Source organism: Cyrtonyx montezumae, unplaced genomic scaffold (genome assembly GCF_038088225.1).
Source record: "Cyrtonyx montezumae isolate F1298 unplaced genomic scaffold, pur_monq_1.0 scaffold_4, whole genome shotgun sequence".
NCBI lineage: Eukaryota > Metazoa > Chordata > Aves > Galliformes > Odontophoridae > Cyrtonyx > Cyrtonyx montezumae.
In genome coordinates this window covers 16645444-16660004 of record NW_027072045.1, presented here as the reverse complement: position 1 = coordinate 16660004, position 14561 = coordinate 16645444, and the positions used below count along the sequence as shown (strand labels likewise).

The window sequence follows — 14561 nt, the reverse complement described above, 5'->3', positions numbered from 1 at the left end:
CAAAGAGAATTATACTTCTTTCTGTAATCAGAAACAATCCAGAACTGAGTTTTTCAGAAGAAATGGCCCAGAAAACATTCATAAGCATCAATTGGTTTGTGCAGCTTCTTCTAACACCCACTTTTTTTTTTATAAATTGCATTTATAAATCTTTCCATATGTTATAGAAGCAGAAATTTTTGAACGGCTTAAACTGCACGTCTTCACACAAAATTGCTATCTGATGGATGGGATGCTGATTGAAACATTGAAAAGAAGCAGTAAATTATTGGTGATAAAGTCTTTTGTTCTCATACAAGAAAATGTTTGCAAATAAATTGGCATCAAGAAATAAACTCCACGCCTGATGGGAAAAGCAATGGTGTCTGGGATATTAAAAGTTCCTGTCTTGTTCTGCCCAGGGGTTGTCCAGATTGTGGTTCTGCCCCTGATCTCCCCAGAGAGAAGGCAGTTTCCCTGGAGAAAATAATCTCTTTAATGGGTCAGAGGCCAGATAAGGCCTTGTCTTGGGTTTAGGATGCTATGTAAGCAGCTAAAAACAGCTGTAAGAATACTGCATTGACATTACAACAAAACGTGTGTCATTTTCTGAGTCCAATTCTAAAAAAGAATTGGTGCTACGTAATATCTGGAACAATTTACCATAATGACTTTTACAGCATTTTCTGTATTTTCAGACAGTAATATCTTTCTGGCTCATTGTTTTTCTTGTTCTTGCACACTGCTCAGTAGGATTTCACACCAAGACAAGAAGAATGATGGTACTTTAGTTATTAGAGTTATCACAATTTGCTTAATGATTTCCCATTTCCAGCCTCCTCCTGCTCTCTGCTTAGGTTACAGCTCTCTCGCAAGCAAATGAAAAAGTTTCAGGCAGGACCTCTGAGCACAGTCAGTATCTTGGTTAGCCAACTAGACAATTTTTACAAAACAAAGATAGAGATCAAACCCATCTAATAGTGCAGTGTTTTACTTCCCTGAGATGAGGGGAGAGAAGGCTCTGATTCATTCTGAAGCAACAAGCTTGTGTTCCATTTGAAAACATTTAACCCACAGCAATTAAAAGCTATACCTCAAACATCATTCACAACAGTGAGAGATCAGAGCTGGCTTTGACTGCCTCATTTCTCTTACCTCTAGTGTGAGAGGCCCAAGCTTCCTCTACCCAATGCAAACACTGGATTTAGGAGCTTGCGGTCTATGAGAAGCCCAAGATCAAGTTCTGCCCTCAGAAAACTTGAATGTCAATTTCCCCCTCAGCAGCAAATGCCATGGCCATCTGAGTGCCGAGGGGACAGGCATGGCACCACTCTCACTTCACAAATCATGCTATGAAGGATATTGTTAGTTGAAATTAACCATTCAATTTTGTCAGTAACTTTGTAATGCACCTCAACAATCTCTGGTAGATTCTGAAGGCATCAGGGAGAATTGTCATGGTTCTGAATAGCTGTAAGTATGCAAAACACTGTAGATAAAATTTATGGATAGTCTCTTCAAATGTATTTTCTGATGTGCATTCATATATCTTGCAGAAAAAAACAACAACAGAAATTTGTTGTAAAACTAAGTTGTGAGTGAAATAAGCATTAAACTGTTGGCTAGATCTAATACTGAAGGTAAGGACTGGCTGTAAACTAGAACCATTGTCCTGGAGAAAAGAAAGTCTGTTCCTCAGTATTACTAGGCATAATGCACATTCTATACAACACCCAGCATTTATCAGCATAATACGAGATATCTTTATTTGTATGCTTTGCTCAAGTAATATTCAATTAACTGCAATGAAGCTCTGACCTAAACAATACTTCTCCAATGTTTTTATATCACTACTTATATGTTTGATAAGCTATGAGAAAAAATCTCTGCTAGCAACTACTGACATAAAGCTCTAAGACAGCATTTGTTGCAGATGTTTTGTCCTTTAATTCACTATAGTAAAGACAAATGAAATTATGATATCAACACTGTACATTTCTGATACTGCCTTGACTTTAGAAAGTGGTGACAACATGTCAGTGCCATCTGATCTGCCCAAAACTCATGTGTCTTCTGCTTCAATTTTTAGTCCCCGATCCCTGACTTGAAAAGATGCTGAGGTACAAATCAAATGAGGTCGTGACAGAGATTCCCACATTCACCTAAATAAAGAATAGTGCTAATTGCAGAAAGGTAGCACATTAGGGCTTTGTATTAATAGGATAGCAATATGCCTATACACTAAAGAGCATGAGCAAGTGAAAGTTAAAAAAGACAGATAATAGTTAGGAGGAAAAAAATGACTCACAATTGACCAACTACCACTATCAGTTTGGTAATAAATGCATTTTACGCTTTTTCTTCACCTCCACTTACCAAATTCTAGCAAACCTTATTTAAACAAGGACAGGAAATCAAACACAGAATACAGAGGCACTACATTCAGAGTACTGCAGCTGGTATATAACCTTCATTGTCTAGCTGGTGTGAATAAACATCAGCTTTTTGCTCTGGAATCACTAAGAAGCACCTGAAAAACACAAAGAAAGAACAAAATTCTCTTAGGATCAGCAGGCAGCTCGCTGCATCCCTGGCACAGTGCTGCTGAGTGAAGCACAATGCCAGCTCCCACTGCAGCCTCAGTAATGTCTGGCAGGGCAGCAGGCTGTGCCATGGCTGAACAAACACCAAGCAGCGCTGAAATCAGCCTCAGTTAAAAAACAATCAATTTAGACAGATGTGAAACATGTTAACTCCTCAGCTTTCTAAATGTTGTCGGGGGGGGATTCCACGTGGTTCAAGACAAGCCAAACTTTCCTTCTCATAATGGAGCTCAACTCTCCCCTTTCAATCTGGATTCTGAAAATCCAAAAGCACGTTAAACCCATTACCAGGGTAAGGTAAGCATGGGATACGAGAAGATGAATAGGAAAAAAAGCAAACATATGCAAGTAATTCAATTACGAAGTTAATGACAAGAAAAAGGAAGAGATTAAATAATAATGACGTATGACTGGCCTGGAACTCAGAGTTACCACAGATGAATTTTTCTTACACAGGTCTCAGAAACAAGAGGTGAAGAACAGTGCCCCCACACTTTCCTTCGACACTTCCCTGAACCATTCTTTTTAAACAAAAAATAAAAAATAATGATACTAAAAAAGCAGCCTTTCCAAAATAGGCAAAGACATTTACAAGACTGTGCGTTCCTCAGAGATTCTCATTAATATAAAAATCACTCTGAATTATGAAGCTGTACTGCAAATAGAGGATTGGCGTTGTAGGTAGTGAGGATAAGGACTGACAGGAAAACAGCCACCTAACTCACGTACACAAGTGACAGCTGTTCTAAAAAGCCTGTTAAATTACCCTATGTCATAAAAAAAAAAAGTACCAAGCAAAATAAGAGTTCTAGACGAAAAAAAAAAAAAAGAAAGAGAGAGAGAGAGAGAGAGAGAGCGAAACTTTAAATATGTCACGAATAGCCTAAAGGGATTGATTCTGTAACTAGGGAAGTTCAAAGTGAAAGCTTCGATTTCTTCATCGTTCTACGATTACATCCCTGTTGTATTATGAAAGATAGTAGATCTTGAAGACAAGCGATGGCAGCAGCAGTGTGAAAAGAACATGGGTTGTTGCTGTAAGTGATGACAGAAGGGATTAGCCAGGGATTGGTTCTGCTGTATGAAAGTAGTAATTTCTTCTTCACAGTACACCTACAAGTAGGACAATTTCTGCTGAATGCATGATTAAGTATAGCATCCATGCTTATGGCATATAATTAATAATCTCTGCTTATAAAGTCAGCAACAAATAAACTGAGAGAGGAGAAAGGATAAATTAAGAATATCTTTGCACCATAAGAAATAGATCTGATGCACCAGTTGGTGCCTTGGAGATGGGGAAGGGAAAACCATTAAATCAATTTCTTCTTTTGAAAGAAGTGTGATATGAAAAATGACACAAGTAATTACACTGTCAGATTCATAAACACAGTGTATTTGAAGTGCATGCATTGCATACTGCTACAAATGAAATGAACCCCCAAATACAGCTAGCACACAGTGCAGGAAAGATCAAGCAAAGCTCAGAAAAATCCATATAATATCAGCTTAATATAAAAAATTACTCTTATTGCATCCTTCACATTTGGTTACTGCCAATGCCAACGCCAAATCCAGGGAATGAGGAAGAGGATACACTGCTTTAAGCATACAGGACTCAATAGCTTTGATCATGGGATGATGTTCAACTTAGAAAAGCAGGCACAGGAAAATAAAACCCCATCTTCTAAACTCATTGAGATTTTGTTTTTGTGCCCGAGATGTTGACCAAGAATATAGATGACAAAAAAGAATTCAATGATTGAACTGAAGAATTTATGGATATTGAATGTTTCAGTGTAAGAAATACATTTTAAAACTCTGTAGGCATATGCAGGCCATTGCCAGTGGAAATCAGTTGGGAGATGATCAATAGAACAAAAGCAAACAGCCTCTCAGAAATTCAAACACACCTTTATCACAATACCCTGGGAGATGGCAGCCTCCATCTGGCAACTACTGGAGCAAAGTAATTATTAACGTGGAATCCTTTCCACAGATTTAGAGTAATCTCCAGTGGCACACACTACTCTAAGCAGGATTTTCACCTTCTAGAATGCTTGATTTGAGATAACAGCTTAATGCATTTAAATCAATACACAGAACTATGCTATTGAATAGATTCCCAGTCCTGAAACAAAACCACCCAAAACCAAAATGCAATTAGGTTGTTCATAAGCAACATGCCCAAACTTACATTTTTACCTTAAAAGCTTCAATTTGCACGAATATCAAATGCTTCCAATGCCTAGGAAAGCTTTCCATTCACTGAAAAACAATTACCACAATAGTTAGGAGTTCTGAGGGAACAGTGAGGCAGAACATTGCACTGATGTCAGCATAAGCAGACAGTTCTGTACTGCACAGGTTTACTCAAATTTTAGCTTTCCTATTTTACATGGTGATTAAATTGAAGAAAACAATTGCAGTTCTGAACTAAGGGTTTAATCAAACAGTTAAACCATTGGAAAAATAAACCTCATCAAGTCAGAAGGGAATAAGATCAGATTTTTGTGACTAAAAAGCAATTCTATAGAACTATAAGAATGTAGATTTTCTCTTCTACTAAAGATCATATTTTTCAACTACTCTTGAGATTCCTTCTCCTTGTTTCTGTGTTGCTCCGATACACCAAAAAAAATAATAAAATATACCAATACTCATTTTTGCTTCTGTTTTATACTTCTCTTACCTTTAGCCTCACCCATCCTATGGGGAAGTGAAGTCATTGGTTACTGCATGAAAAAATAACATGTTGAGGAATAAACAAAAAGTTGTTTTCTTTTTTTGTTTCTTTCAAGCACCTGTTGAACAGCCAGCCCATCCTCCCTCCTCTGGCTTTTACTCTATTATTTATTTCAAAATTACCCCCTTTTTAAAAATATTTATTTATTTATTTATTTTTCCAGGCACTTTTCTCTCTATTCTTAATAGAGCCACCAACAAAATTCTCCACAGTTCTCTCACAGCCAGCTACAAAGAAATGAGCCTCAAAAGGTGTGAAACGACTTTCTAGGAAAAATCCCAGCAGCATTAAGGAATAAATTAACCTGTCAGAAATTTAACACACTAAACAACATATTGAAGAAGCAAAAACGTGAAATGTAATTCTTTTTTTTTTTAATTTCTGATGGCTTGATAGAAACATGGCTCATTTAGAAAGAAGAGAGGATCGCTGCTCTTTTAAAATTGGAAGATAACTGGCTTCTCCCAGCTATTTCTATTTTCTGTTGTGAGAATCCTAGCAGAGTCTGAGATCCTGTGCTTGCTTTTTTATATATTAATCTGTAATTTATGGAGGTAGTATTTACCTCCCGTAATCAGATCTTTTCTGTTCTGACTTGCATGAACTTCTCCCACCCTTCTGGATTTAATGAACAACTACTCCATCATGTAAGGGACGCAATCTCTCCATCTTCCTTGACCACAGAGTTCTTTCCTACATAGGTTGTACACAATGAGCACAATAACACTAGATAGAACAAATTCTCAGCTACAAAACACTCTTTTTCAGCATAGTCACCACCATTAGCTATGCATTTTTGCCAGTGATGAACCAGAGCTGCATGCCATGCTCATGAACATTTGCAGAGAAAAGGTGACCTACTGCCACTGCTGGAAAGCACCACCCACACCACTTCACTGTACTCACATCTACTGTTTGGGCTCCATATTCAGCAAGCATCAATGAATGTCAATGGGTGCCATTTTTTCTGCACGGAAGAATTCAGTGACACATCTCGGCTGCACACACACTTCCATGTCATCTGCCATTCTGTCAGACTGTCCCTCCACCACCATCTGCCACACAGCAATAACACGTAACAGATGAGTGTTGGGAAGGTTAATCTCTACTGCTGTACCACCAAGATCCACTTCTTGCATCATGGGCCAACATAATAAAATAGGAGGCATTACTTTCAGAGCAGCCCTCAAATGTGGTTTGTAGAACAAATTCCTTTTGAACCAAGTATCTATTCTACAGTTATGAACGCATCCAGGAAAAAAGTCGAACTAAAATAACCCTTGCTGTTCCTGTTCCCTTGTGGTATCTCAAATAAAGTCATGGAGGCTTAAAGATCCTAATAAGAATTTAATTAAAAATTTGAAACATGAACATCTCCAGGGACCTACTTTTCCTCGTTAATTTAACAACAAAATGCACCTGAATATGAATTAGAGCATTGTTATTGTTCTGAATGCTACAAAACTTTAGAAATAGAAAGAATTTCAGCATATACACCATCACAGATTCTGAAGGAAGAAAAAAAATCAAAATAGAATGGAAAATTACTTGATCCAAAGGAAAAAGAGAAATTATCTTGAAGGGAATATAGCTGTTCTAGCAGAAAAGACAAATGCTCTTACAGTCTTGCTCCTTACGACAAGAAAATGACCCTTAAGGGACCCGTGAGAGCTTTCAGTTTTTTTAGGGGAGGATTCTGAAAGAACATGAAATACCACATCTATGAAAAATAACAAGAAACATGGGATTTTCTCTTTTGAGCAAGTCAGCCAGTATCACCGCCAGTTACAATTACTGAGAAAGAACCTCATTATTTTTGGCCAAAAAGGAGGGAAAAAAACCCCAAACACCACCACAAAAAGGAAATAAACCATTGCAGCTCTAAGCCCCAGCACCATCCATCTGACACCTATTTGAAATAAGACAAGGCAAGTTAAGCTTTCTAACCTCTTTCTAAATATCAGCCTTAGGCTATCTCTTCCTGTTCAGGCTTTGTGTAGGTCTCTCATTTATCTCAGTACACATTAGAGTGTTTTCATGGAAGGAGAAGGTATTTTCAAGAGCCATGGCTATGACAGAAGCAGTTTCCTTTCTCTCCTCCATATTCATTTATTAATTTATATTTGCTGATTTTGTTAATCTGAAAAGACTAGTGGCAAACATATGAAGAAAAAGTTAAATTTTTTAAAATTATTTTCTTAAGAATACTTATACTTTGTATCTACAATGCCTATTCTTAGTTAAGAGGAAAGTCTGACATCTAATTAAGTGATTTTGATCCTCCTCTTTACTGCCATCTGTAGGTAACTCGGGTGGTATAAAGTAGACAAGAAGCAAGTTTAAATCTGGTCAGATGCCAGTCCTATGATGAGGACCTGTGGCAATGGGAAAGCATGCTGTCCTTGTTCCTTGCCCCTCCTGATTTAAACGTGTCTATAAAAGAAAAAAGCAGAGATGTAGATCATGCTTTCAATCCCATTATGATACATTCTAGAAATCTAAAATTAAATTAAAAAAGAGCAGGAACTGAAATACTTGATTTAATGATTGCACAATTTTAATACATAAAAATAGATACTTAGGAATGAACAAGTTTATACAAACCAGATTTCTTTTGTATGTTACAAAACAATGATGGAGAATAAAAAAAAAAGTTGCTGGATTACAGGCAAGACTAAAGAACAAAAAAGCCATTGTTGAGGAAAAGTTTTAAAATGATCAAAGACTTGTTTCATAAATACAGTGCAATGCTTTCATTTAACAGATACAAAATTTACTATTTATCAACATCAGGAAATATATAAAATGTTATTGAATGATTATCTTATTTAAAAACCAATGCAAATACAATAGCTTTTTTAGAATTCTGAGGTAATATTACACAGTAAAATCAAAAAAGCATTAATAAATAAAATTAAACCCAAGCCAAAGTGCAATTCAGTGAAAATAAAATAAAGCTTTTATTTTAATAATAATAGATAAAGAGCTATTAAAAGTGGGCTTCAGCCATAAAAAAATATTCTGGCTAATTTGCCATGTTTTCAGATAAACTGTATAGATATTTATTCACAAACCAACATTCTGTTAGCCCAGTTCTATAATGAAGGGAAAGAAAGGGAGGGTTTGTACATCCATGTTCAGCTTTTAGCTTCAAACAGCTTTAGATTTCTGTCTAGATCATTCAGTGCAGAAGTGAATGTTTCATTTGTTTATTAATGTGAAATACTGTAAATTCAAATTTATTTTAAGATCTCCATTTGAGAGCAACAAAATAAAATGCACAAGTTGGAAGTGCTGCTTTTAAAATACTCTGTGCTGACCTAGCTTTGTTCCAAGCACAAGTCAATTGAAATTTTAATATCAATTCTGAGTAACGCACAACGAATAGTGCCAAATATCATAAAATACACCACTGTTTATCTCTTGTTTAATAAAACTGTAAAATCACCAGTAACTATATCAGTATCTGTAGGAAAGAGAACAAAATAAAATTTGTGCTTAGCTGCCGAAGCAACTACACAACAGCTCTGAAACTACAAATTAGGGAGATTAATTTGTTAATCATGTGAAAATCTGCTGGTTGTAGAAGAATAATATACTCTTATTACAAATAAATAATTGAGCACAGACACAACAAGCTATTTAAGCATCCAACTCCCAGCAGAAGTCAACTGGGAAGACTGACAAATTGGATGCCTAAATATTTTGAAAGATCTGGGTCTTGTTCAAATGAAAGAAAAATCCATAGAACACACAGTAGCTATTCATATTAAAAACGTTTCTATACTGCACGCTGATAAATTCTTTCAGTATAATGGATAAAACCTAGATTTACAACTACACCTGCATTTTAGAACCAGCATCTTCCCCAGGTCCTAATTTACTAGTTCAGAACACTCGCGCTAAGAATTGTTTTCATGTAGCTGTGAAGGGAAAACCACGAAACATTGTCTTTAAACTCTGGCCTTCAGGCTAAGGAGAGCTTCAACATTCTTCTGTTACTGTATCCACTCTTGCCATAGTTTACTTAACACTTTCATAAAAGTTGCTAACAAAACGATAGGCCAATAGACTACCTATCGGTTTTCTATGTGTTGCACGCTTCATTCTTTCCCTCAAATATTTCAACGTATGTGGAATTTACTTTAACTATCTAGCTTTGCTTACTATCACATCAGCATAGATCTGATTAGTTGCCATCAGTTTCAAAGAATGAAAGAAAAATTGCTTAGTACCTGTAGTTTGGCCTTGATTCTCTCATGGTAAATAAAATACCTTTTAACATTCTCTGTACAGTCGGCGCAGTTGATTTGTAAAAGCCAAGTATAGAACATCTAAAAACCTCTTATTAATAATAATAATAAAAAAAAAAGCAGTAAATGGCACTATCAAAACTCTGTTTGTTCACAGGCAGTTATTTACATGCTTCTTATACAGCCTGTTTAACTGAGGAAACTAGAATATTAAAACTGCATACATTTTATAAAGACTAAAATTCTTATTTGCTGTTGAAAAAATATGGCTACATGCTGTAAGTTATATTCTTTTCTACTATTTATTTTAACTGAAAACATACCATCACTGGGACTAGCTAATGAAGAAATATTCTGTATATTATTTCCCAGAGGGATACATATGATGCAAAGTAATTACAATTAATGATAAAGTGCTATTAAGAAAAAAAAATGGAAACAAAATATAACTTGGAAATGTTCTTCATCAGGTTTCTTCCATCGAATAGACTTGTTTTTCATGTGAAGAAAATTACTTTCTGTGACAAAGCAAGCAGTGAATGTATTGCCGTTAAGGAAAGAACCACAAACTTCACATTGAATTAAAAATACACAAGTGGGATAAGACTTGCACAGTATCGAGGCAACAAAAAGCTTAAAGGCACAATTAGAGGAGAGTGAGTGCTACATAACAATGCTGTTTTTGAACTATTTTGCTTTATTCTAAACCAAACCCTTCTGCATTTGAAATTCCAATGATCAGCTTTTGCTTCAGTTCTTTCTTGTTCTTGTAAGGAGGGAGACAAAGCTGGTTGAAGCAGGTATGTGCCACAGGCAACCTAGAACAAAAACACAACCAATGTCTTATTAAATAATACAACAGTAGCAGGGCACTGTCATCTGCCAAAAAATTTTCATTTAAACAATATTTAAGTAAGAAACCATGCAAAAGGAACATTACAAATAGCACTACTCATATGCACCTCAAGTATTTGGGTGAAATTTGCCTGCCTCTTCCTCCCCAACTTTTCTTCTCTGCCTCTCTCTTTTTTTGTTTGTTAATAAGTTGTAAACCTACGTATCCAGGTTTTTCAAAGTCCACGTAGCCACATGACTTCAAAATTAGTTCTTCTCTACACAAAATCCAGGTATAGTCAGTATTCACAACATGAGGAAGGAAAATTGGACACAGAGTTGGTATAAACAGAGCTAGCTGAACCAGTTACTTTAAGGATGTAAATCAGAAAGTTTTGTCTGGTAAAAGGCATCCTCTCAGACATGTGCCTCGGGGAAGAGCACTGAGGAGCTGAGTGAAGCCCTGGAAAAAGAACAGCTCACAAACTTTGGTATTAGACATAGCAACAGTCTAAGTTGCAAGTGTCTTCTGAAAGTTGAGATCTGAATATTGTCAATTAGGAATAACTGAACAGTTTCTTTGAATTCCGGGACTCAAATGAATAAAAAATTTGAATCTAATATAATGGATTTATACAATCTATAAATTTAGTAACACTTTGAAGATAAATTAATGGACATTGTGCATTAGTATGCTCTTCATTAAGAGGATATTCAAAAGCAATAAGGACTCACAGGAAATAATTTGAAGACAAAAAATTAGAAAATAAAACAGAAGAGTACTTACCAATTAGTGGATGCTTCACTCTTTGAAATCTTGAAATTCAAATCAGCCATACCTCCCACAGGTACTCTATCGCTTCCTGTAGCGAAATGCAGTAACTTTTTTTGAAGGTCAAGAGAAAATCCAAGTACCACATCCCAGAAGTATCTGTGTTCATGGGCAGGAGAAGAAAATGGTTTATGGAACAATATCCTGACAAAGAAGTATTAGGATATAATACAACAAAAGGTATGTGATGAATTGAAACTCATTAGAAATTATTTAATGTAATATATAGGTTATTAGTATTACCCTGATTCTCAAGGTTAAAAAATTCCCAAAGACTTGACAAGCACCACGTTTTATGAATTTTATGATCATGTACTATCAAACAATGCCCAAATATATTCTATTAAATGCATAAATAAATGAAACTGCTTAGTATGAGGTAGAATTGATGAAAAGCAAAATTGAGTGAGAAAATTTTTATAAGACTAGGTACCAAAATTAAAGACTCAGATTTCAATTTCAGGGATTTTAAGCTTTTTTTTAAAAAAACCAAACCAACCAACCAACCAACCAAAAAAGCTTCTTTGTTTTCAACTAATTACATCATTTGAAACGTTCCTTTCTAGCAATACAGTATATAATTAAGGCTCTTTATATATGCTGTGTCAGTTTTGCAGTGTCTAAAACCACTAATTAAACAGCATTTGTCTTATTTTGAAATAAGCTTTTAAAAATAACAATAATTTATGATTCTCTTTCAGATTACATTTGAAGAGATTACTCCAACAGCCTACCATGCTATGGTAGCTGCATATACTGCTGCTAAAGTTTAAAAAGAAGAAACCATCAAGCCTACCGTATAGTAACATCAGTTTTCTGGTAGCCCTCATATTGGGTACTTCGCTGTAAAGCAGACATATCCAGCTCAGGACTACCACAGACAAGAATTTCAACTTCTTCGGGACGAAGCAGCTGCCAGAAATAAAAGTGTAAGACAGTTTACTTCCATTACAGATGAGAAATAATTCTACTAGAATCAGATTAATGATTGAAAATTTAACAGAATATTATTAAATACAATTTATAAATTAAATGGATACATATTTTTATAGAAAACTACTTCAACTGAAATTGGAGTAATCTATTATATTATGTACTACAAACAAAATTAGCAGATAATAAATTTTAGTATATTTATTTTGTTCTTCACTTCCTTTTTGTTCTTACATTTGTTACAACATCTTGTCTTTTCATTAGATTACAATGAGATCATGAAGAAAATTAAGTTTTATATACAAAATCAGGAAGAGTACCTTGATTTTATTTTTTTAAACAACCTCCATTACACTTGTACTGAAAATCTTGATGTATGTAGCAGTGGCTGACAGAACTTACTCTTAGTTGTACTCACTCCTGTGCAAAGCATATAAACATAAATCATGTTTTGCTATCACTAAGCTCACTACAGTAGAACCTACTTCTTATTTGTTTACTAAATCATCTTTTAAATGCCTGAAAATACTCCATTTCACATCTATGGATTACAGTTCCTCCTGAAACTGCCCCGCATTTGGTCACATCCTACTTCACTGCAAGTCTGCCATACTTGTCTAACTTCATAGGAATGCAGAAATTCTCATGAAAATTGTGAATGCCTCTTCTTTCTCTTCCTACTGCAGAAGGAACAATGTAAAATACAATAATAATAATAATTCCAAAAGCCAAATATGACTGAATAAACAAGAATCTCAATTGAAAGTTCTTTCTGCGAAAAAGTAATGTGATTTTCAGAGTAGTTACTTAAGACACACACACATAGTTGCTTTACTGCTTATAACCATAGTAAATGCAGGCAAGTTCTGTAAAAATACATGAGAGCCTTTGAATTATCTGTGAATACATACTGACCAACGTGATGTGTGGAGCTTTATTTCTCTGCATTATTCTAATAAAAGCAGTTATCTGATTGCCTACTTAATTCTCCTTTTCAGCTATACCCATTGACTAAGATTCTTCATGAATCCTAAAGCCATCCAGTGGAGATACTAAGAGTAAGTTACATAATTTAGGTCACGATCACATATTTGAAACAGAAGTATTTTCTTTCATTCTTACCAGTAATGCATATGAAGCACAAACACTATGAAATCCATAATAGAAAGCTGCAAATTGTTTATAGATTGACTTGTTGAGGAGAAAATCAACATAAAGTTGTACGTATTCTGAAAAAGAGAAAAAATAATTGTTTTTGTTAGACAGTAATAATGTAAATAGCCATTTGTTGTGCTCTCCAAAATTGTACTGAATTAAAAAAAAAAAAAGTATTTCATTTTATCTACTACTACATTGTTAGGCATACCACAAAAAAAAGCAGGAATTTCATTTTCATACTTTAAGCAAACCAAAGGCTTATAATTAGTGACAAACTGATAAACTTAATACTGCCAAATGAGCATAGCTAACTTGTATTCAAGTACCTTTCCTATTCTGATTTGTGACAGGAATTTTATCTCCATTTGACTTTAGGTTGTAAGATTTTATAACACCAAATTCTTCCTGAAAAACCTGGAGAAAGAGAGAATTCAAGTTCAGTACTTTAAACATTCAAATACCTGCAAATAACAAAGCTTATGTTCATATCTCTTATGTCTTTCTTCTCTCTCTTCAGCACATTTTAATCTTGTAGGGTTTTTTTTTTCAGTTAAATAATACAGTTTTCAAGAAAGTGCTTAAGAAATCCTGTATTCAAAGTAGAAAAATTGTCCCCATTAAACAGTGACCTACCAAACTGCAGGCAGCGGATTCAAAATCAAAGTTCAAAAGAATATATTTTTAAGAACAATTTAGGAATAGCGAATATAATTAAGAAGGTGTTTCTTCCACTGTAGCTCTCTAGGAACTCAAAAACAGCCACTTTAAAAAAGTTCTCACATAGTTTCATAATAATGAAATAGAAAGCTGAGGTAAAAAAGTCAACAAAAGACCAATACAAGTTCATAAAACAGCATGAAATTTTACTAAATAATATACATCCTAAAACAAAGACTAAATGAAAAAGCTTTTCTTGACTGAATAGAAATGCAGTCATTTCTTAGATGTACAGGTCTGGCAAAACTGAGTGAGTAAGTATAGGCTATGCTTTTTCCAGGAAATCTCACATATAAATTAACAGAAGTAAGCTCTGTCTAGCACTTGGATTAGACAGGAAAGAGACTGTTTTGCAGCAGGTCCACTTACACTGTCAAAGAAAAGTAGCTTTAAGCCCCGTAACGAAGCCAGCCACTACATGCCCCAGGCATTATACTGGTTCTTGAAGCAAGCTTTAATGCTCATGTAGGTACATTATAACCAAAAACCAATCATACAGTAGTAGA

At 35.0% G+C, this 14561-nt stretch overlaps 2 protein-coding genes across 3 annotated transcripts in view; both read right to left on the bottom strand.

The window, feature by feature from the left end:
* Positions 1 to 14561, bottom strand: part of RPP30 (ribonuclease P/MRP subunit p30) — a 260717-nt gene that overhangs the window by 45671 nt on the left and 200485 nt on the right. The window lies entirely within an intron of this gene.
* The window catches only part of HECTD2 (HECT domain E3 ubiquitin protein ligase 2), a 34240-nt gene continuing 29115 nt past the window's right edge, over positions 9437 to 14561 (bottom strand). For both annotated transcript variants that reach the window (XM_065745995.1, XM_065745996.1), the window contains 5 exons: positions 13665 to 13752; positions 13303 to 13409; positions 12044 to 12159; positions 11203 to 11346; positions 9437 to 10399 (listed from right to left, as the gene is read on the bottom strand). In XM_065745995.1, the coding sequence (XP_065602067.1) occupies positions 10279 to 10399; positions 11203 to 11346; positions 12044 to 12159; positions 13303 to 13409; positions 13665 to 13752 (576 nt within the window). In that variant the 3' untranslated portion in view covers positions 9437 to 10278. The remainder of the gene's footprint in view (positions 10400 to 11202; positions 11347 to 12043; positions 12160 to 13302; positions 13410 to 13664; positions 13753 to 14561) is intronic.